We start from the raw sequence: 22184 nt of genomic DNA on the forward strand, positions 1-22184 counted from the left end.
GGAATTCCGTGCAGAATGCTGCAAGGTGATGCAAGGTCTTTTGGAATCACCGAGGAGCTCCGGGCTACGACAGGGCAAGCGAGGTACAACAGGGTAAATTACATTGTTTTGCTAGCTCCATGGAGATTATGTTATATTCCTCAGTTTGGCTAATCACTATCTTGTTGTCTTGCAAACTTTATTTATATATTACTTCCATTATTTGTACACAGAAGTTATTTCATCAGTGGTTTACTTACTTATTATAGATGGATAGGTTTTTGATATTCGCCTTGGTCCATGGCTAAAAGAGTAAATCTATAACAATTCTAAACCCAGAGATTATTCAACACCAAAGGGTTATAGTACTTTAAAATTTTGAATACTAGGCTACTCTGCTAAGGTAGTGGCCTGGCGTGTCTGTCTCATGGACATGACTTTTTACCTATACCAACAGGGACTTAAGTCTTGCTTGAAACCTCGAATTGCAATCACTGCTAAAGACAGGCAGGCCAAGTAATGTGGCTTGAATAGTGCGCTGCATCTTGCATATAGGACCAAGGTAAGGCTAGGCTAACCCATCACATTTTTGGGTTCCACAACTCTTCACAGCTTGTGTATCTATGATCAACAATTGTCGCATAGTTTTTACTTTTCTCTTCCCCTCCTGTGTTACATACTCTTTCAGACTCGGTAGGCTAGTTAGAGTCAGCTACTAGGTCTTTGAGACTTTCAACTCCGAAAGTGACTTGCTTGAGCTCAGTCACTGTCCATTGGGCACATGAACCATGTCAATTTCCTAAAATATATCTACAGGTAGCCAATCCTACATAGATCGTGATGCAAGTTGCAGGCTACAGTATGATATAGCACGTCACCTCGACTGCCCGTAAAAAGCAAGACCATAGCAACCCAAGCCAAGTTTTCTTGATCGCCGTTCCTGATTGTCAGCCAAGGTCATGGTTACATAGAGCTCCAGCCAATGGTTTCCATACAGTCTTTGGCCTGGCGCCCTAAGTCTACTCCATGTAGCGCTCATTATGTTCCTTGTCTGCAGTCTATCACCGTCACACTGCATCCTGCATGAATAACTAGCTTTCTCGCCCCAGTAGTCAGTTACCTCTTCCCCTTTTCGATGCTTACCTCTGAGTCAACCATACATACATGGGCGCTTTGGGCAATTGATTACCGGATGAGGTTTGGGTTGTGTGTGGATAGATATACTCCTGTTATTATACAAGTCATGCTTCAACTCGTGCTATTGATCACGAACAAGCATCAGCTATGTTCCAATCATTCCACTATGGTTTCCTACAGTACACCCTCGAAATTCCGGCATATCATCTATGTTTACGCATTGCTTTTGACGAAAAGCAAAATATGGCCAGGACCCCCTGTTTTTACAGGTTATCTCTTCTTCATCACACCGTAGCGCACACGCATTCTCGTCTTATGATCCCCGCTATGACCGCCAGAGTAATCATAAATACATGCCATAGTCTCTCAGCGTTATGTCTTCAAGTCACGTCTACAATCTCAAATACAAAAGAAAATAAGGCCTACTACAGCCCTGAGTACCAACGATGAAACTCTTCTCCCTCATTTCACTTGCCCTGCTCAGTATGCCCGCCTGGGCCAGGACATGCCTCCGTGCGGAGGAATAGGAAGTGTTAATAATTACTCTTATTCATATCTACAATTGCTTCCACTGACGCAGGATATCGCACTAGGTGAGCGTCGTGTACTTGGACGGATCGCCTTTCCGGGCATGTGAGTGTCCGTCTGGGGTAAGTGAATCTTCCCCCCCCCCTAATACCACCTACCTACCCGGTCTTTATCTATGTACATGGCTCGGTACTCAACACTGACCGTTTCTTAGACCCGGGCCCAGAGAGCAGGTACGGCCGTAAGTCACCCTACATCTACACTTTTTGGCTTACGCAGGAAGCACGATCTGACCCTTACCAATTAGGACCGAGTTATATGGGGTGTTGTCTGCCTTCCGAACGCGTAGGCTTCGGTGCGACTTTGATATTGGGAATATTGCTGGATATGAAGCATGGGAAGTTTTGCTTTGACTATGGATTTTCAAGACGTGTTCTGGAGATCTTGCTTTCATGTAGGAAAGGATCGTCCATGTCCTTTCTGGGTACGTAGGTAGACACCGTGAGAAAAAAAACATCTACCATATGACCTATGAGCAAAGACATCATTGCTTTGATGGTGGTTGTAAAATATCCTGAACGTTCTAAAAGCATCGGGTTTTCGACCAGGGATAGAACCATCAGACCGAAGTTACGTACTTGAAGAATTGTTGGCTGGTTATAAGGTTCTTGGTTTGGTGTGCTATTTCTTCTATTATGAAGGAAGTATACAGCACTCAGACAGGGGTGATTTAAGATAATACCTACATCAAACTGCGGAAGGAGTAAATTTTAACTCAATGGACCGATCGATTCTTCCTACATAAACACGGCGCAGCAAATCCAAGCGCACTGCTATCTATACGAAGATAGATCTAGCTTGGCTTTATTTCTCTAAAGTACAACTAGCCCCAAACAGAAACAGCCCCCTTTCCTGCCTGTCTGCCCCTGCACAGCTCGCTCCCAACAACAACACAGCCTACGAGAAATCAACCCTCTAAAAAGGTAGCCCAACCTAATAAGCAACCTGCTGCTCAAAATACTCCAAAATCAACTCCACCTGCTCCTCCTTCGCAAGCGGAACCTCACCAAACCCCTCACCCACATGGAAAACCGTCCTACTAACACCATCAACAGGCTTCCACTCCGGCAATCTCTTGTAAGGCCCCTCATTCGGATTCCTTGTGACGGCAAAATTAGTCCAGTACCCGGACATTTTCTCGGCAATGGCGTAGTCCCTTTCTGTCCAGGCGTGGTCGTCACTGTTTGCATACAGCGTGTCCATGGTATAAAACACTTCGGATTCATGGTACGCGCCTTGGTCCTGCGAGGGCGGGGCATGGTCCCAGTAGTACGTGTAGAAAGGCGAAGAAGCGGATTTGATCCAGTCACGGCCGAAGGCCCAGGAGGATACAATTGATGTATCTCGTGCAGCGGCGTTCCAGGAGCGGCTAGCTTCAGAGGTATTATCGCCTGGCCAGAGGGGGAAGTATTCGGTCGACAGGTTGCCGTATTTCAGGGAGCAGTAGGTGTGGTATTCCTCGGCTGTATAGTTCGTTGAAGTCGCGGCGCCGCTTTCATCCTTGTTGTTCCCCGTGATCAGGGGGACGTCGTTGGCCGGTCCATTCTTGAGAATGTCGATGTATTTCGCCGGTAGAACGTACCCGTCTAGCACGGGCTTGAATTTCAGGGGGTACATCGCCGACAATGCAGTAACCCACCAGATATCAGCGTCTGTGACGCGGTCGGCAGATCCAACGAGGATATCTTCCAGTGGTAACTGGCGGAGTTCAGCGATGGTCGAAACATTATGCTCAGCTGTATAATTCAGTCCGTTCTCAAGCGCCTTGGACATAGTCACGTAGGAAGTAGCCAGTCCCGCAAGGAGCGTATCGCGCGGGTACCGCAGCCCACTCTCAGCAATCGCGCCGTGAAAGAGACCAGAGAATAACTCGCTATTAACGGCGTGGTAGACCTGCGCGGACCCGAATGACTGACCGGCAATAGTAACGCGGCCCGGGTCGCCGCCGAACTGCGCAATGTTGCGCTGCACCCAGTTTAGGAGCTCCAGGTGGTCGAGCACGCCGTAGTTCCCCGAGGAACTGTGCCCGTTTTCAGCCTCGGATTCAGCGTTCAACTCGGGGTGCGCGAGGTACCCTAGGACATCGTCACGGCGGTTGAATGTTACCGTTACGAGGCCCTTGCGCGCGAGGCCGCCACCGTAGTATGTGGGATCGTTACTCGGTTCATCGCTGCCCTGGTTGTAGATGAAGACGGGGAGTTTATCATCACTGGAATTGGCGGGCGTCCAGATGTTAACGGTTAGACAGTCCTCGCTGTAGTCTGTTGCGTAGGAGGTAGGGCATCCAGGACCCCAGGTGTCGGCGATTAATGTCTCGTTCCAAGGCTCGCGGGGCTGCGGTGGTTTCCACCGGTTCGAGTGCGCGGTGTCGGCGGCAAAAGGGATGCTTAGGAAGGCAGTGACGTTGCTTTCAGAGACGCCCCAGTTTTTTTCGAGATTTTTCTGGTTGAAGTATTTGAAGCCTTTGACTGGGCCGTACTCGGTTTGGATGACTTTGTTATAGAGCTGGGCGTGGGCGGGGACGGCCAGGGAGAAGGCGAGCGCGAGCCCGGAGAGAGTAGAGATGACTGCCATGCTGGATGAGCTTGATGTGCAATCTTCAAGCATGGGATTGAAGTGGAATGGCAGTACTGGGTTGTGTCGGTCTTATATAGTTCTTTCTCAGATGTTGTTAAGGCTCGTCCGTTCAGACCACCGGTGTTTCCACATCCGTGTCCACGTAATGCGATTCAAACTCAGACATCAACTCCGAAGTATTACGACTGTATAAACGTTCCCCTGACCATTCTGCAAGGATGCTAACCGCCTGCCTGCAGATCTCTGGTAATTAGAAGTGTATCCACAAGTCGAGGCGTGCGTGGCTTAGGGCTGGCTTAACTCCGAGGCCTCACTGCCAAGCTCGGCCTTATGACACGACCTCCTAGGCTACTAGTATTTATGTCCAACAAAGGGAAATGTTCTGCGAGCCTAGATTAAGGTGATGTGACAAGTCACTGCTCCGTTCCGTTCGAATCGATAGTTCAGTTCGGTCAACTCTCCCCCGAGGTATCTGAATACCACGACCCGAGCTAACCCCTCCTCGACCACGTCCTTTCCATTCCCATCCATTTCACCGTCGAGATACCTACTGAGTACATACTGCAGAGATGAGAGCTGCATTATTCAACTTTCTTCTCGCTGGCCTTGGGGCTGCCGCCCTACCTACCTCTGAGTTTCAGCCCGTGCAAAATGCCAACCACATCTTCAACGCCATCCACGACTCAATGCGGCAATTCGGTTCCTCACTACACCACAACGGCATGTCTTTCTTCCTCGCCAATGTTCCCGAGGGTATACATCTTTACCACGGAAATGCGTCTCCGGAGTACTTAAAGGAGATAGGCTGGATGGCCTTTGAGCCGGAACACGGTATGGTCTTTGCTCGGCCTGAAAAACCAGGACAACACAGGGACATAAACGACCAAGGTGCAATCCAGGATGGAAATTCCCTGCAAAAGCCTCTCTCTTCAAACCCTACCCAGGCCGCGGACGATAAATCGGATGGAAATATCTCGGGCTACCTGCACACCTACAAAACAGCCAACCCGCTCCGCCTACTCTACATAGACGGGACATCAGCTGGTAAATCCCGCATTGGAACTCTCGATTCACAGAATCGGATCCTCTTCAACGATACTATCAACGGCGGCGTGAGTGTGGAAGACAAACGCGCACGCAGCGTCTGTCGTCTCGCTGAAAATGAATGGAAGGGGAGACTTGATGGTGTTATACGTATGGCTGCGGGGTTTGAGATTATTCTTTGTAAGCCTGAGGTTAATTTGGTACCTGTCAGGGTTATGCCTGTTGAGAAGCGTGGCCATGAGGAGCCTGCTCGGAAAGATAATGAGAGCAGAGAGCAGGGCGAGGACAAGGAGAAGAGAGACAAGAAGGGACACCGCAACGACAAACCCAGAGGGAAGAAAAATGACAAGCGCGAGAAGAAGAAAGGTACCAAGCCTAAAGACCACAACGGCATCCAGAAGCAAAATCAACAAGACCCAACGGACGGCAACGGTAACCGCAACGACAACGGCAGACCCCGTGGCAAGCCAGCAGCTCTCCTCCGCGCCATAACGTCCCGCTTCAACGGTATAGGCGGAGATAGAGTTGTCCTCAATTACAACAATTTCGTAACGGCATACACATACGATCTCGACCTATTCCCCAACAACGAGAACGGCACAGAAACACGTCCGAGACTCGATCACATTCCAACCCCCAACCTCGAACCCATCAGACAAGACCTCACGACTCTTATCATGGACCACGATGTCAACGATAACAAACCGAACTGGCAGTCCGTCGCGGATCTTATTGTTGGAAAGTACGCCCCTATTCTACGCGACCTAGCTCCGAGAACACACCACGACAAACACAAGAGCAAGGGATATCACAAGCCTCAAAATAAAGAGAACCCAGCAGTGAAGATAGCAGAGATTCTCTCCCCCTTTTCCAGCCCCTCCAAGAACGAAACGCTCTCCCTCTGCGCGTCTCAATTCCTCTCAACCCCGAACCTTAATTCGACACTATCTCAGCGCGCACTCTACAGCATAAGTCAAACGATCTGCTCTACACTCCTAAGCCTGCAATCCGAAACGGATCAGGATGTAATCCACTCTTCAATACTGGAGCTAATGAAGTCTCTTGACTGGACGAGTTGGAAGGAATGTCGGGGTTGTAAAAGTGATGAATTCTGCGCTGTGCCTATTTGGCCGAATGGGAGTGAGGAGGATTTTGAGAAGCCGAGGTGTGAGAGGTTGGTGGATGCTTGGGAGGGGAGGAGTGGGTATTGGGGGGGTGTTTGGCATTAATTTTAGTTCTTTAGAGGATATACAGAGAGATATTGTGTCCGAGACTGTGTTTGCTATCATTATCGTCATATTGTATGTTCGTATTCTGATTTCATTTTATTGTGCTTGATTGCTACTGTTTCTACTCTGTACTACTGTCTAAGTCTGCATGTTTCTCCACAAAACATCGGGTGGAAAGAGAGTCTCGGCGATAAGCTCATCAACCAGTGGGCCCTGCCCTGACCCGCTCGCAAACCCCCTCCCATCCGGGAATAAACTCCCGAGACACGAGTCATGCTTAAATTTCTGCAGGGCGGTAACCGTCAGAACCTATGTTTGACCGGGTCCTGATTTTGGGACCATGGTCGTTTCAACGCCGGTGATCTGAGTGACAATAATTTCCGCCTATATCTCGGGACTAGTGCATTGTGGCTGCGGCTGGGCTGCAGCTGTGCGTTGCAGGGCGGCGGGGCCTGCCATCGTCGTCTTCTCGTGCCGACTTTGGTGGTTGCGAACTTCTCGCCAAATTTGTTGTGGGTTTCCGAGATGTGATGGCCATCAGGTCCTTCCGATCGTTGCATAATGGTTGTATCGCATAGCTTGTCTGCAGAGGAGAATCTGGTCATCCGACGCGAACCGACACTCGGCAACCAGCGACATCGGCCAGAGGAGATTATACGGAACGCCGTGACTGATTCCCGGTAACGGCTGGAAAGTTCCGTCGCCATGCAGATCGCCCATGGAGTATCGGACAGCTGAGCAGATGATATTGAGGATTTCGCCGATTAATTGTCGGATGTTGTGAGGATAGGCGTAGGAGTCGTTGGGTAGGCAGCCGGCAGCATACTGAAGACATCTGAGGTGGAAGAGCAAGATGCTTGAGTTGATAAGAGCGAGGAAACATGCTGTCCAGGTGTTCCTGCTTGACGGATCTTGATTCTGCGCGAGGTTGCCCTGCTTCATATGGTGGAGTTGGCGTTTCCAATGAGCTGGTAAATTTTCTTCCCAGTACGCTAACTCATTCAATATATAGCGGGGGTGATATGTCAATTGAGTTGAATCTTTGGCAGGCTGGCAGAATCCCGATATCAAGCTGACCAGCTTCAACGCTCGTTGAACGCTGTCTGGTTTTGCGACGTCCTCGAACAAGTATGGTAAGTGTGTGTATCCATACTCGTTATGAGATATGGATTGTATTTGCTGGGGACTTGTGAGTAATATAACCATTATTAGGTATCCAAAAGCGTACCAATTGTTGGAAAGCCCAGGCGAGCAAACGCCGGCCATACTTGCCGCTTAGTGAGGTAGACCCTCGCACCTGGATGAGGGCATGTACTCCGCGGATGTGTTCATTTAGTGGGGTTTTCCGCTCATTGCTCATGTCCTTTCCGGGGTCAGTCCCTTATCAGGTTATGTAACAATGAGACATACCGAAAACATTCCCAAGAACAGCGCCGAAGCAAATACTTCGTCGCGAACTGCAGACTGCGTCGTATCGATCGCGGCTGCAAGAGCTGCCAAGGCAGCACTATAACTCTTCCTTGCTTCTACCCAGAAGACTGGTGATCTGTGGACGTTGAATAAAGACAAGTATCCAAGGCTGAGAATAGAATAACGTAAACATGGATGCGTTTGCTTCTCGCGGTAAAATTCCGGTAGGAAAGCCAGGTGGCCGCCACAGGGTGATCTGTCCACGATCAAGACATGGTGATGAAAGAAGAATGATAGTGACGAGGCATCCGAACAGGTAATGGATACATAGCGGGGTATAGAGGGTGTGGTAATAGGGACTGCGTGCTTGGGGCCGTATGCTCGCGGAGGATCAGCCGCTGCCCCCGCAATATTTGAAGGTGCTGGTGCAGGTGCAAATGCAGGCGCGGGAGCTATTGTCTGAGTTGTCTGGCCTGATGAATACCCTGCAGTGACTTCACTCTCGTCGCTCCAACGAGCAGCCAAGGCCGGTCTAGAGGTACGGTAAGATTTAAAGGCAAAGTTGTCAGGGTACCCTGGACAAGACCTGCCAAACTTTGTACAACGGTCGCAGGCTGGGCGAGTGGCGTCACACTGGCAGATTCATATAAGCGCCACAAGAAAGTCCCACAGAAAAGTCAATGGCTTACCTTGATTTTGCGCTGGCGGCAGCTGTAACACCCATTGCTCCTTCGTCCGGGGAAGACCATTGTGCTTGCAGACGGCAAGTTAACCAGTTAGCGGTCCAATGTAATCAAAGAATCAAGTCTAGAGTCCAATGAGAGAGGAATGGAGTGAGTCTGACAGCAGACTCGAGCAGGGGAAGCGTTGAAATTGCAGGGCTGGATTGCGGAATCGGAGAATCGGAGATTGTGAAGACGGGGGTTATCTTATCTGATCCCACGTGCTGTCCAACTTCCCGATCAGGTTAGCTGCAAGTGATTCATACTTCTTGTCTCTGAGCATCGATTTATTTTACTAGCCACATCTAGGTAATGTATTGTACCTTCCCGTTAAAGTACTCAAGTACCTTGATCGCTCCTTCCTCAGTCGCTCCTTGCTTACCATTCACATTTGAAGCTGAAGAGGAAGGTGCGATGGGTGCTGGGCACCAGGCTGTTCCTTCCTAACTCGGATATCACTGGACTCAGTCGCTCCTTCTCTGACCGTAAGCTGCTTATCAACCAAATCGTTACTATAGATGGAAGGCGCGATGCACCAGGAATAGGTTATTCGTTCCTTCCTGTTCGACAACCTAGTACATTCTTGTTCCACAGCCACATTTTCAATCTCCCGAGAAGGATACGGACATTGAGAGTTCGTAGTCAACTTGGATGCAAAGAGTTGTAGTATGATTTTATTACCGTTCAAGTAAGTAGACCAATCACGTTTAGCATAGTTGCGCAGTATAACTAACCATATCTACTCGATTGAACATTTATGAAGGTAAATTGACAGCCCTGAGTATCCTCCGTAACCACTCCTTTCCTACCTCATCATTCTACCTAAAGTTATCCGTCTTCGGCCGACTTACTAATGTATCCTAATCGATCTTATATTTCTCCTCTCGTGCAATTGTTTTTCTCTCTTCTTACACTCTGATGATGTTAAGTAGTGTAAACTGTGACTGTGCAGAACACGGTCCAAGTCTTGGGATATTGAGTCTAATTTATACTCCACGAGCTGTACAGCGAAGCACTTTATTCTGATCAGACGGTCCTTAAATATAAATCTGAACAAGATGCTTGCCGTCTTTGTAAGATCCCAGCTGCGACCCGATCAGGGCAGACGCTGCGCTCTCAGCCACGCGGAGCGGAAGACTAAGCTTGGGCTTGGATGGGACCGCTTCCTGTTGTACATAATACCTATGTAAGCATATTGCTATGTAAAATTCGGTGAAAGCGGAGTTTATACCAAGTAGTTCTAAGTCTTAGCCGCCGCTTTCATGCTGATTCATCTTATTTTATAAGACTCAGATAGCCACCTGAAGGACCATACATAAAATTAAACTAACTTTAGTTCGCGAAAGCCTGCTCGGAGTAAAGCACATTCTAAGAGCAGAGACAACAAGACAAGGTCACGTCAAAGATACCTCAACTCCCTTGACACCAGACCCATATCCAATATAAATCCCTACCCTATTCAATTCCGCTCAATCAAATCCAAAACTCCCTTATAAGCCTTCCAGTCCTCACCAATCTCAAAGCTCTGCTTAGTAAACGGCATACAGAACCTCGTCCTCTCCGTTCCATGAAATCCATGGTAACGAAACATTAAAAAGACCCGATCCTCATCTTTCGATCGGGCTGTGTGCTGCCCTAGTTCCATAAGCTCCTGCATTGCGTCATACCAATCTGCTGGACCTGGTCTGACTGACTCACTTGGCGGTTACGGCTGTGTGTATGAGATTTTTTAAGATTTGAGGTGGGTTCGGGGGGGGACTGTGAGTGTGGATTTGTGATTGTTTTTGTTGTTATGGGGGCGAATAGCTCCTCCCATGTCATCATGTTCGGGTCGGTCGTGCTCGGGTAGGAGGGTGTTGGTGTTAGAGGTGTCAGAGGCCAGTAAGCGTAGCAATCATGCAGCTCTACTGACTTCAGCGTACCCAAATGTCTGGTTAGGAAGTCGCGTAGCTCGGCGCAGATAGATATGTTGGCCAACGCGATGTTCCGCAGACGGGGCATATGTGCGTCGCGAAGACCAATGTCCTCTGTAAGATGTCCTAGGTGTTTAATACGACCCATCTTCACCGCGTTATTGGCACTGAGTGTTAGGCCCTCGACTGAAGAAAGGTGACTGAAAACCTTGGGACCCAAATCAAAGTCCATCAGGAAGGGTGTGGCGCTCAATGGCCGATCCGGGAAGATGCCAGACCATAAGGGAAGTTTCGGTATACTCAAGCTCCATGGAAAGGCTCGTGAGTCGGGAGAGGGATGGATTTTAGGCGACGTGTGAACATTACCGAGTGTGATATGGCGTCTATATTGTGGAGGTGGACCGCAGGAGGTCCCTTGATTCCTTTGTTCACCACAGGACTGTAGCTGTATCCGATAGCCCGCAGACTCGAGGATACTAAGTTCCGCCAGGAGCTCAATGACATTCTGCTCGCGCTCGGGATTCTCATCGCGCTAGCCACGGGTCTAGTAGGGAAACTGATACAAAGTGTCTTGAGGTTTTTGAAGCGGTTCAGGTTGAAAAGGACGTAATGCATCTCGAGGGGATATGGCTCTTCGTGGTCGCGGAAAAACATTTTGTCCAGAAAGATCAGCTTAGCTCTTTCTTTGGTGTATCTGACAACTTATAAGTTCCAATGAATCTCAGTTCCCGAACACTTCCCGCCCACGCTCCATCCATGATTGCTTGGACAGACTCTGCATTCCTAACCATTGACCAGACTCACGCGTTCAAAGTCCCGTGGGGCGAGTAAAGTTCGAAATAAGCGCAGACACAACTTAGTGAGACAATATCAGGCGGTGGCCGACAGGGCCAGTCGGACCGTGGTGTGAATGTTGGATACATGTCTTGCCATGAAGGTTTCTTTCTTAGTACGCGCAGCTGATCCGCTATGAGGTACCAATGTCGTCTACAAAAAAGCCTTTGTCGGTTCGATGTACCGACATGATGCTTGGCTTTGGAGCTTGTACCCCTCCCATAACTTGTTAGGTGTAAGAGGGCAGCAAGGATATGCGAAGTATTTCCACTTGGCAGGTCTCACTGATGTAGATGGACAGCATCAACAGCGTGTTAGGTCAGTTAGCCTAAAAAATGAAATGACGAAAGGGATAGGTAAATGAGGAATGGGCAATCCAGAGAAGGTAGGTAGCGGGAATATAACGTTCACGTGATGCTAGAATCAATCCGCCTGTCAGCCCTAATGGCCCAGCAGCTGTCGTATCTGCTTTGAGGTCCCCTAAGACAGGAGATCCGGAGAAGGATTAGAAAGAAACATCATGGCTAAGCAGGATCTACGAAGCCTACTTCCTACCTAGGTATACTCCAGACGAGACGGGAACTGAATACGTCATTGATGCACGGAACTAAGCTCCGATGCGTAGACGATTCTACCAGGATCCTGTATTTATATAGCTTCCTTAGGTAGGCAGTCTTCTCATGATGTCCTATTAGCCAAGTAGCGAACACGAATAGGCACATTCGTCTAGAGGGTTGTATTGCTAGTGTCTTTCTCAATCGACCCTTACGTCCATCGTATGTACACCAAGGCCACTGCTGCTTAGCCCAGCACCTAGACAGCACACTATCTAGTGGTAATAATCGCTGCACGGATATAACAGTAGACAGGCTTAGAAAAGTTGCTAGAAAGTGTTTCATTCAAGCTCCTATCTATCCATATGCAGAATATGTTTGTTGGTTGGGCAGTTTGATGCAGGTGGTTGTATGCCCGGGCTGTTCACGTAACTAGAAGGTAGAATATTGCGCTAGAGAGCCCGGAGAGAAGGAAGCACCTATGGAGAACGTCTCATAGGCTCTGATACGGATCAACGGGTAGATATCGGGGAGTGAATGCCTCGGTGCTGGGAGATATGTTTCCGGCGCTACATGTAATACCTCTAGTGCGTGGAATTTAGGACCAGATCAGTATGAGTGAAGTGCTAACATGGTATGTCCTCGAAAAGATTTTTCTACTTCCATGGGGCGCCGTGCAATATCCGATTGCGCTGGGAACCTACCTATGCTTAATGGAATGGCATATGAAAAAAACTACCAATGGCACCACGGATATATACCAGTACTTAGTCCATGATTTAGCTTACCGAGGCTGTCTTGCATGAGTTTGGATCTCTACCGTGGCCTGGGGCGTGATTCAAAGTGCAGATACAATTGCAAAGAGTGCCGTTATTAAGCAGCTATAAAATGGGGGTTTTATCTTTTATCGTATGTTTATATATGGAACCTGTTCCAGATTACCTCTGGTCATGTTTTAGATTGCGCTATGAGATCACGCGATATCAATCACCTGCTCGCTGTACAAGTCCATCCCGGCATAGTGTAGCAGGGCATGGGACTCGAGATTACTATTGCCACTATGGATCTCATCGGACCCAGTCCTAAGGGCCCAAATCTCTCCTCGCGCGCGTAAGTGACTCTCGAACTCGGCTATAGTCCATATACAATCTTGGTTAAGATGCGGTCGTTGCTTTTGCTGTCGGAAGACAGTAAGGAAGTTTGCGTAGTTATCAATCCATTTGCTCGGGAGATGCGAGCCTGGGAAGGGTCCATGCTCCCAGGCTTCACCGAGTAATCTCGAAGTATAGATGAAGAGCTTGAAAAGTTGCTCGGTGACTTGTGCCCATTTTGTTACTTCTGGAAGATGAGAACGTAGTCTGTCAACCATCGGAGACCACTGGATATCTTGCTCTGCCTGATTCGGGCCCGCAGGTTGAAGGAAGGACCAAATGAATTGAGATAGATCCCATGTATATGTGGACAGACTTTCGTCCACAAATTTTCCAGCCAGTTGGAGGTCTCCCTTGAGTTCTATTTTGTCTTCTCCGGTGCGTTCCTCCAGTTCTAGTTGATTGATCTCGAGAAGGAACTGCCAGATGGCTGACTGGTCTCGGAACATCCAGCCGAGCTTTTGATTGTATCTGTTCCAATCTACTCGAAGCCACTTCTCGGTCATGTTAATGTTGACGCGGGAAACCATGAGGAAGTTTAGAGCTCTCGATCGAATGGTCGCAGCTGGTGTGTCAATCAGAGGTGTTGGGTCGAGTCTTGAGTACAGTTGTTGGAGCGAGCTTTTATCCTCTGGCGTTAGCAGTGATACCTTTAATTGTATCAACGGCACTAGTCGCCCTTGTCTGCGGTTCCATGGTATAAAAAGCCGAGGGGTAGGTGCACGCATTGACAGGATACAGGCTGTCACCAGAGTATATGTCGCTTGATTCGTACCTTTCCTCAGAATAACAGGATGATTGTATCCATTCAAGAGAAAGACACTGTCGGTTTCATGAATCTCATAGTTTTGATGAGGAATTGAAACAATCAACGACCCTCTAGGATCCAAAGGTAGCTCGACGTGGGCGTAATCGCGGACCTGACTCGGTTTCCCAGAGACCCCACACAATCGGAACCCCGTAAAGCGAATGACCCCCGTATCTGCATTTATTTTGATATCGCAATTCTCAGTGCTGATGCCAGCAAATTTGACAGGAATTGCATGTTCCAGTAAAAAGTCGGTTGGATTGTTCTTCAACCCCGGTCCAAGGAATGTGTCCAGGGTCGGTAATGACAAGCTTTGAGACCAGTCAGGAACCCAAGACGGAAGTTGGAGGGTACTTCTGCTCTGTCCTGCGAGTGCAAAAATGTTGAGCGTCTGCCATTGTTGGATCAAGTATGCCGCGATTCCAATGTATGCGCTTTCGGTTGAAATCTTGTAATCAGGACCAATGAACTTCTCACCCATCAAGCCTAGGACTGCGAATACTTTGTCTCGTTGATCGGAGCATTTGTACGGCGATGCATCAACCAGAACATTCAACAGGTCCCGACCAGTGAATGGAAACCACTTCGCATCTCGAAACAGCCACGAGAAAGCCGCTTCAGAGGAGCCTTCATTGAAGGAACGTTTTGGCCAGCGCGCAGAGACATTGCCACAGATTATCTCCACTTCGCGCGCCATGAGCGTCTCCTGAAGCACCCATAGCCGGGAGAAGTACGGTCGTTTGAGCAACGTCGACAGGCTCTCTTTGACATTTCGATCCGATAGCGACCATTTGTTGCAGGATGCTGGTTGAAATGCCGTAATATCCTTGAGGAAGCTCAACACTGGTCGAGAATCGGAGGGCTCGTCCCCAACGTAGGACAAGACCTTCGTCGCCCGCGAGTAAATCTCACGAAGAACAAGGACTTGACCATTCTTTTCTTCTAGACTTCCCTGGTCGATACACAGAGAGTCTACCCAAAGTAGTCGATCTGCATTTTGGCGTCTCAGGCGTCTAAGTGCTTTCCCACAGTTGGTCGACACATGTGCGACATCCCAATAATTTCCTATGAAGACCGGACAGGGCTCGGGCGGGTCAGCGGGGTCATTAACGGAGGTGTACGATAGAGCTTCGTACAGCGGTAGAGGTATTTGGTTGATGTCCACAGTTTCCAGGTTCGCGTGAAGGGGTTCGTCGTCAGTTCCCGGCTTTAGCCGCAAGAGACGAATGCTATCATTTGACGGTAGCTCTGGGAACAATAATCGTTGGGTTTCCAAGGGAGGGGCATCGATAATGTCCCAGTCCTCTGATGCAGCTGGACTCTTGTCCTCGAACTCCCAGTTGCTGTAGGTCACAGCTGATGGCCACGTGAGGTTCATCCGAGTCCGGTCGTGGAGCTGTGGCGGCAGTGGAGGCGCGAAAACATGGTCTTCTAGAGAAGGAGTGGCGAAGCAATAGACACAGCAAAGAAGGCCACTTGCAGCAGAAACATCAGGTCGCCGACAGCCAGATTCATGCCAGCGGTGCATGGTCGACGAGGCGAGAAATGAGGTGAGGAAAGAAAAGAGGGAGGGGCAACTTAGGGAGGTAAGGTGAGGCTCAAGGGCGCCTAAGTAGTCAAGCTGCACCACCCCAGGCAGCGACAGTACAGTAACCGCGGGCGGTCTGTGCTTGTTCCATAATGAGTCACGCATTTCTTGCCACTGGACTTGTAGTTTATTTGAGTGGTAACTCGCCAGTAAACTTTAGGAAATGCAAGCCGACGATCGAGCTTAGATCAACAAATCAACCTATGTTGAGGTGCCTCCTTGTTCCATGGGCCATTAGCGGCCTGAGGCCGCTAGATTTCTATACCAAGCAGCTCCCTTTGAAGCTACTCAAATACTTGTATGAAGCATATTGAGGTACAAAATGAATTTCTATAACGGGTTGTACTATAATCAAGCGAAATCAAGCAAGGAGATCAGAGCGAGAATGCGTCTGGCTTCATGACAGAGATAGCGGACCAAGCGGGGAATTATATGCATCCGCCTTCTCCCCGCATTCTCTCCAACTTCACCTTAGGCATCCTTCAACACTACCTTGTTATCTTCTGCGGGTTCTAGACTCCAAGCTCCCGAGCTGCTGTGGTTGCGTGATTGCGTGTTTCACCTCGACCGCCAGAACCACCGTGATGACGAAACATGGCTGATGCTAAGCACGATCGACATTACCCCCTCCACTTATACTCAACGTCGTCCAGGTCTCCTCCTCTATCCTGCTTCAACCGAAGCTCAAAACAAACATGCGCTTCCAGTTGAAGTGTGTTCTGGGGATCGCCTCGCTAATAATAACCGCCGTTGCAAATTCACCTCCAAATCACGATGCAGTCGACTATACTCCGACGCGCCCTCCCTCATACCCCTTGGCTGTGAGGAGCCCATATCTATCAACATGGATGCCGAGCGACCAAGTGAGCGCTTTGCCATATGCCGAGTCGCAGTTCTGGGCTGGTCAGAATTTGACCTGGTCGGTCATGGCGAGGATTGACAATCAGACGTACAGTTTAATGGGTATCACGAACCCGGGGCCAAGGATCCGTCCTGCCACCGTACGCTCTGCCAAGTATACCGCAACTCACTCGATATTTGAGCTTTCTGCTGGCTCAGTGAACTTTACACTAGAGTTTTTCTCGCCAATATCGCCTTCCAACTACCTGCGGCAGTCGCTTCCGTTCAGTATGCTCACTCTGAAACCAGACGACGAGTGGGCAAAGCTAATGATTCCTAGGCTACTTGACGGTAACCGCTTCTGAGGTGGATGAAAACGATATTCAGGTTTTTACTAGTATCGATGGAAGATGGGCTGGTAAAGTGCAGAGTGCTGTTCCTGATTTCCATCGGGAGGACGACATTCTAGCTTATACCTTTGAGGTAAAGGGCGCCACTCCTTACACAGAGAACCGCGACATGGCGCTCTGGGGCAAAGCGGTTCTTTCGGCACGAGACACCTCACAGACTCAGCTTTCTTTCTCATCAGGAGGACGTGGAGAGGTGCGGTCACAATTCGTCAGCCAGGGCAAGCTATCTAGCACGAACGGCACTCAATCTCCTGGTGGAATCGTTGCCCTGTCCCACGATCTGGGAACATTTACCGGGGATCAATCTGTGAACTTTGCTGTTGGTTACGTCCGAGAGGAGGCCATCAACTACCTCGGAAGGCCGTACACTGGCTACTACAGAGCAAAGTATCCCAACTCTTACAAGGCATTGTCGCATTTCTTCGATGACTACCCTGCTGCGGTTCTCGAATCGAAGATCATTGATGCTGAGATGACCGTCCAGGCTGCTCTCATAGGAGGTACCAAGTACGCTGATATCGTCACGCTTTCAGCCCGCCAGGCTTGGGGCGGGATGGACCTTGTTATTCCCAACGACTCACTGGACACTGACGATGTACTTTCTTTTGTCAAGGAACTCTCCAGTAATGGCAACCTCAACACCGTCGATGTCATTATGCCCGCATTTCCAATCTACTACGTGATGGATCCGGAGTATATCCGCCTCCTGTTGGAGCCGATGATGCGTTACCTGGCTGAGGGACGCTGGCAGCTACCGTACACCATCCACGATATGGGTACGCACTATCCCAATGCGATTGGACATGACGACCAAAAAGCAGAACCGATGCCCATTGAGGAGTGTGGGAATCTGCTGGTCCTAGTGCTCGCATATGTCAGAGCAACAGATAATTCAACCTGGGCAGACCAATACATGGAAATCCTTCAGAAATATGCCGATTACTTGGTCGATAACAGCATCGACATTGCGCTGCAGCTATCCTCGAATGATGCCGCCGGTCCTCTTGCTAATGAAACCAACCTCGCCATCAAAGCAGCAGTTGGTCTCAAGGCATTCGGGGAGCTGAGCGGACTCAGCAATTATTCCCAGATTGGTGAAGAGCGCGCCAACCTCTTCTTCACCCAAGGCCTCGGTACCGACGAGACTAAATCTCATTTTGTCCTGCAGTACCCTGACAAGCCAAACTCCTGGAAAACACCCTACAACCTCTTCCCAGACGTGCTCTTCGACCTTGAGACCTTCCCTGAAGAAGCCTACCAAATGGGTGACACTTTCTTTCAGGATGTCCGGGGAGAATATGGCGTACCCTTGGACAACCGACAGGACTGGGCTAAATCCGACTGGAACATGTGGCTGGCGGGCACTTTCGACGACGCGACCACTCGCCGTGAATTCATCGATGATCTATGGGCGTTCATGTCCAATGGCAAGCACAATTGGCCATTCTCCGACCGCTATATTGCCACATCAGCCAAGGGTGGTGAGCCTGGGGTCCCTGTTCTGTGTCGAGCGCGGCCGACAGTTGGTGGACACTTTGCCTTGATGGCGCTGCAGGGGCCCAAGTCCTTGCAAAGTGCGGTGGCGCGCAAGCTGGAAGAGGCGACGGAGGAATTGAGGGAGGATTTATAGGTTTTAGTGGAATAATCACCAGAATTAAATCTGTATATACTCAGCTATTACCACAAAGTCAAAGTAAGCGGCAATATTCAATATTTGTGTATTGTCGTGTCCTGTGCATGTACAGCTCCGATGTGTTGTAGACCCCTGGCTTACATAATCGCAGCTTCCCAAGTTCCAGTCCTCCGCTGCTTTTTTGCTGTTGCTCCTCACCACCAACTGACGCTCGTGTCTCTCTCGTCTTTCCTTCTCTTCTTCTGCTATTCATCTCTCCCTATTCTTCTTTACCCCATTCTCTTGACCGTTAATCCCGTATTCTCCTCATGGCTTCTGTGAGTTCCACCTTCTGTTGTTGTCGCCCCCGAGCAATTCCCGACCCCCTCGAGTGGGAGCTTCGTTGTCCAACGTCATCCTCCCACTTTTGGTTGTCCACGCGTCGTGGAACTTGAGCGCGCGCAGAATATTGGATTTCATACAGCGGATGAAGGTGCTAACCTTTGGGCCTCTTCTGTAGCCCCGTCCTCCTCAGAACTTCGCTCCGCAAGGCTACCCGCTCCCGAATGGCGCCGCCGGTCCAGTCCCTGGAGCTGCCCCTCTACTTCCCAACAACGGACGAATTATCCAAAACGGACCTGTAAGAGTGCTGTGTATTGCAGATGTGCGAGGTATGTTCCTTCGGAAACCAACTCCGATGATCGATATTGGAGGCACACTCGATGAATGGATGGCTAACGGATCCGTGTTTGCTTTTCTCGGTTTACAGGAAACCTGAAGTCTCTTAACGAGCTCGCCAGACAAGCCCGCGCAGACCACATCATTCACACCGGTGACTTTGGTTTCTACGATGACACTTCGCTGGAGCGCATTGCGGATAAGTGAGTGCTGAGCATGTCCAGAACACCTCTGTCGGGCTTCAAATCGACAGCTCTGATATCATTGGTTCGGGATGCTAACGCGATCTTTCTCGTCACAGGACCCTTAAGCATGTTGCCCAATACTCCCCCCTACTACCGGAAGGTGTGAAACGCGCAATTGCCCAGACCCCACCCCAGCAGTCGATCAAGTCCCGGTTCACACCAGACCAACTACCCCTTTCAGAGCTGTCCATGCTGCTGGACAAGCGGATGACACTCGACGTTCCTGTATACACCGTATGGGGTGCTTGTGAGGATGTTCGGGTGTTGGAGAAGTTCCGGTCTGGTGAATACAAGGTTGACAAGCTGCACATTATCGATGAGGCCAACTCGCGGTTGTTGGACATCGGTGGCGTGAAGCTCCGTCTGCTCGGTCTGGGAGGTGCGGTGGTTATGCATAAGCTGTTCGATAATGGTGAGGGCAAGACGACTATTGCTGGAGGCCAGGGAACTATGTGGACGACTCTGCTGCAGATGGGTGAACTGATCGACACCGCCAATCGCGTATACGACCCGTCGGAGACCCGTATTTTCGTTACGCACGCTTCGCCCGCTCGTGAAGGAATGTTGAACCAGCTTTTGGTGACGCTCAAGGCGGACTTTTCAGTATCCGCCGGACTTCACTTCCGCTACGGTTCATCCTACAACGAGTTCTCCGTCAACCCTTCTCTTGACCACTACCGGGGCAAGCTCGCCGCTTCCAAGGCATCTTTCAACGACGTCTGGGAGACCGTACGGGGCGAGGTTGAGTCCGCCATCTCTCAGAACGACGCTCAGAAGACACTCTTGGAGAACGCTCTTGGCGTTGTCGAGAAGATGCCGACAGTGGCTAACGGTGGAAACCCCTTCGGTGGACCGACCAACCCTGGCAGTGCCAGCGGCCAGGTCGATGAGAGCGCCTTCAAGAACATGTGGAACTTCAACTTGGCTGACGCTGCTTTCGGATTCTTGGTCCTCGAGATCGAGTCTGGACGTATTGGCACGGAGATGCGCGCCCAGGGATTCAACTTTGCTCACCGTACTGGCAAGCCTTCTGGGGCTCCCCAGGCTCAGATGGCTACCAGTGCTCCCGTCAACGTTCCGTCGCCTGTTCCCGCCGCTCGTCCTAACGTCGCTACTCCTCAATTTGGTCAAGCCCAGGCTATCCCCACCCGCGCTGCGCCCCCTGCTCAGCAGCCCGTGCAGAAGGGACCCGCTTCTGCAGCTCGCACATCCCCTGCCCCTGTTATCCCCAAGTCTGTAACCCCTCAATCGGCCGCTGCGCAGTCCGCTGAGGCCGCTGAGACATCGGCTCCCGAGGCCAACGGCTCCGCACACCCCGAGAAGCAAGGCGAATCCCCAGTACCAAAGACCGAACGGAAGCAGAGCAACGCTCTTTTCATCTCGAATGTCGACAACGAGCAAGGCGCGCGGGATCTGTTCGGCGAGGAGGACAAGGCCAAGCTAGTCAAGGTGGAGAAATGGGGCAAGTACAACCACGTCGCCACATTTAACACCGTGGAGGAAGCCAAGGCTGCCCTAGACCGTCTCCCCATCGAGAACAAGAAGTCCACCCCGCCTGGCCAACCTAGAAAGCCTAACGTCAAGTTCTTCGAGGACCGCGGCAGCCACCGAGGAAACGCCGGCACATGGCAAAGCAGCAACCGAGGCGGCGCCAACACAACACAACGAGGAGGGTACCAAAGTGGAGGAGCTAGCGACAGTGAAACAGGGCGTGGACGAGGCTTTGGCGGGCGCGGCGGCGCTCGTGGGCGCGGTGACCGTGGGCGCGGTGGACGAGGAGGTGGCCGAGGCGGACTCAACAAGTCAGGCCCCGATGCCTCCGGTCCCTCAACGTCCGACAACAAGCCCGCGGCATCCGGCGACGCCTAAGCCCATGATTTTGATCTATTAGCCCTGTCTTCGTCTTTTTGTTTTGCGGCCCTACTAGTCCTACCTACTACCTACCTATCTTCTCTGTATTCCCTCTTCCGCTTCAGTGTTCAATTTACCTAACTCTATTCTCGGCCGCCTTTAGTTGGTTGTACGTTTTCTTTGACCTTACCTACTTTAACCTCTGCCCGGCTTATGTCCTGTGATGTGTTATATTCCAGTCTCACGGCTTTGAGTAGCTTAGTCTCATTCGTGTAATAAAATAGGTATCTTAGTTCTATCTATCTTCTCCTGGACTCTTTGCTCCTCATAAGGACCGTTCCATATGATTAGTGCCAGCCCTGCCCGCTAGGTCGAGCCTTCCTATACAGTAGACAGTCATGTGACGCTTGTTGATGTGAGGTGCTCTCGTCAGGTCCTCTGCTCCCCTTCCTTCTCCTTCATCCTCCCGCCGCTCACTCATCTCCCGATATCCGACGTCCTCATCCAATTGGTTCGATCGAGTGTCTATCATTGCATATCCGTCAGCCCAAAGCAGGCTTTGCTTTTCCGAATGCAACATCGCCTCGCTTACGTTCGAGGGCGATGACGGATGCTGATTTATTGGTACCGCGCGAGATGTGCAGTGCATTACGAAGAACAATCAGCGAATGCCTTTATCGGTGAATCAGGCAGCAGTTCCCAAGGTGAGATGCTGGGAAATCTACGGAGTACTTGCGTGAGTGGCGAGCTGGAATTGGCCGAATCCAGGCAACTTTCATCTTTCTAACTGCTCCAGGCTCCAGTAGTCAGGGCACTGTGCCCGGAATGAACGGCTCGCCCCGCTGCCTTGATACAACACCCCGAACGGTATGACCGGGCACCCTGCCCGGGATGACCAGGCAAACCAGGCAGTATGACAAGGGGGATAAAAAAGGACGCTCATTACCCACCTGTATTTACTTTCTGCCTCCCATGCCTTATCTTTAGTCTATAGTAATATAGTTAGATTGCCAG

General features: G+C 50.3%; 5 protein-coding genes across 5 annotated transcripts; 2 read left to right on the forward strand and 3 right to left on the reverse strand.

The window, feature by feature from the left end:
• Window positions 1-2637: 2637 nt before the first annotated feature.
• BDV14DRAFT_209244 (carboxylesterase/lipase family protein) lies at window positions 2638-4278 on the reverse strand (the record flags this gene model as incomplete). Its single annotated transcript, XM_073775596.1, has 1 exon — window positions 2638-4278. The coding sequence occupies one exon, from the start codon at window positions 4276-4278 to the stop codon at window positions 2638-2640; it is 1641 nt and encodes a 546-aa protein (XP_073627602.1).
• A 572-nt stretch (window positions 4279-4850) lies between these two features.
• On the forward strand, window positions 4851-6554 carry BDV14DRAFT_190105 (uncharacterized protein; the record flags this gene model as incomplete). The annotated part of the gene is made up of 2 exons (XM_073771289.1): window positions 4851-5556; window positions 5740-6554. 2 exons carry the CDS (start codon window positions 4851-4853, stop codon window positions 6552-6554), a joined length of 1521 nt encoding a protein of 506 aa, XP_073627603.1.
• Window positions 6555-7091: 537 nt separating this feature from the next.
• Window positions 7092-8713, reverse strand: BDV14DRAFT_209245 (Zn(II)2Cys6 transcription factor domain-containing protein; the record flags this gene model as incomplete). Its single annotated transcript, XM_073775597.1, has 4 exons — window positions 7092-7733; window positions 7783-7917; window positions 7965-8597; window positions 8654-8713. 4 exons carry the CDS (start codon window positions 8711-8713, stop codon window positions 7092-7094), a joined length of 1470 nt encoding a protein of 489 aa, XP_073627604.1.
• A 3938-nt stretch (window positions 8714-12651) lies between these two features.
• On the reverse strand, window positions 12652-15550 carry BDV14DRAFT_174469 (heterokaryon incompatibility protein-domain-containing protein). The gene has a single exon (XM_073768899.1). It carries the CDS (start codon window positions 15472-15474, stop codon window positions 12961-12963), a length of 2514 nt encoding a protein of 837 aa, XP_073627605.1. The 5' UTR covers window positions 15475-15550; the 3' UTR covers window positions 12652-12960.
• A 679-nt stretch (window positions 15551-16229) lies between these two features.
• BDV14DRAFT_190108 (uncharacterized protein) lies at window positions 16230-21188 on the forward strand (the record flags this gene model as incomplete). The annotated part of the gene is made up of 5 exons (XM_073771290.1): window positions 16230-16662; window positions 16715-18363; window positions 18917-19067; window positions 19166-19277; window positions 19376-21188. 5 exons carry the CDS (start codon window positions 16230-16232, stop codon window positions 21186-21188), a joined length of 4158 nt encoding a protein of 1385 aa, XP_073627606.1.
• Between the last annotated feature and the right edge of the window lie 996 nt (window positions 21189-22184).

Source organism: Aspergillus stella-maris (genome assembly GCF_047715825.1).
Source record: "Aspergillus stella-maris strain CBS 113639 unplaced genomic scaffold BDV14scaffold_31, whole genome shotgun sequence".
In the NCBI taxonomy this organism is placed as follows: domain Eukaryota; kingdom Fungi; phylum Ascomycota; class Eurotiomycetes; order Eurotiales; family Aspergillaceae; genus Aspergillus; species Aspergillus stella-maris.

Coding starts and splice junctions, on each gene's coding strand:
- BDV14DRAFT_174469 (XM_073768899.1), bottom strand. CDS start 15,474: ATGCACCGCTGGCATGAATCTGGCTGTCGGCGACCTGATGTTTCTGCT.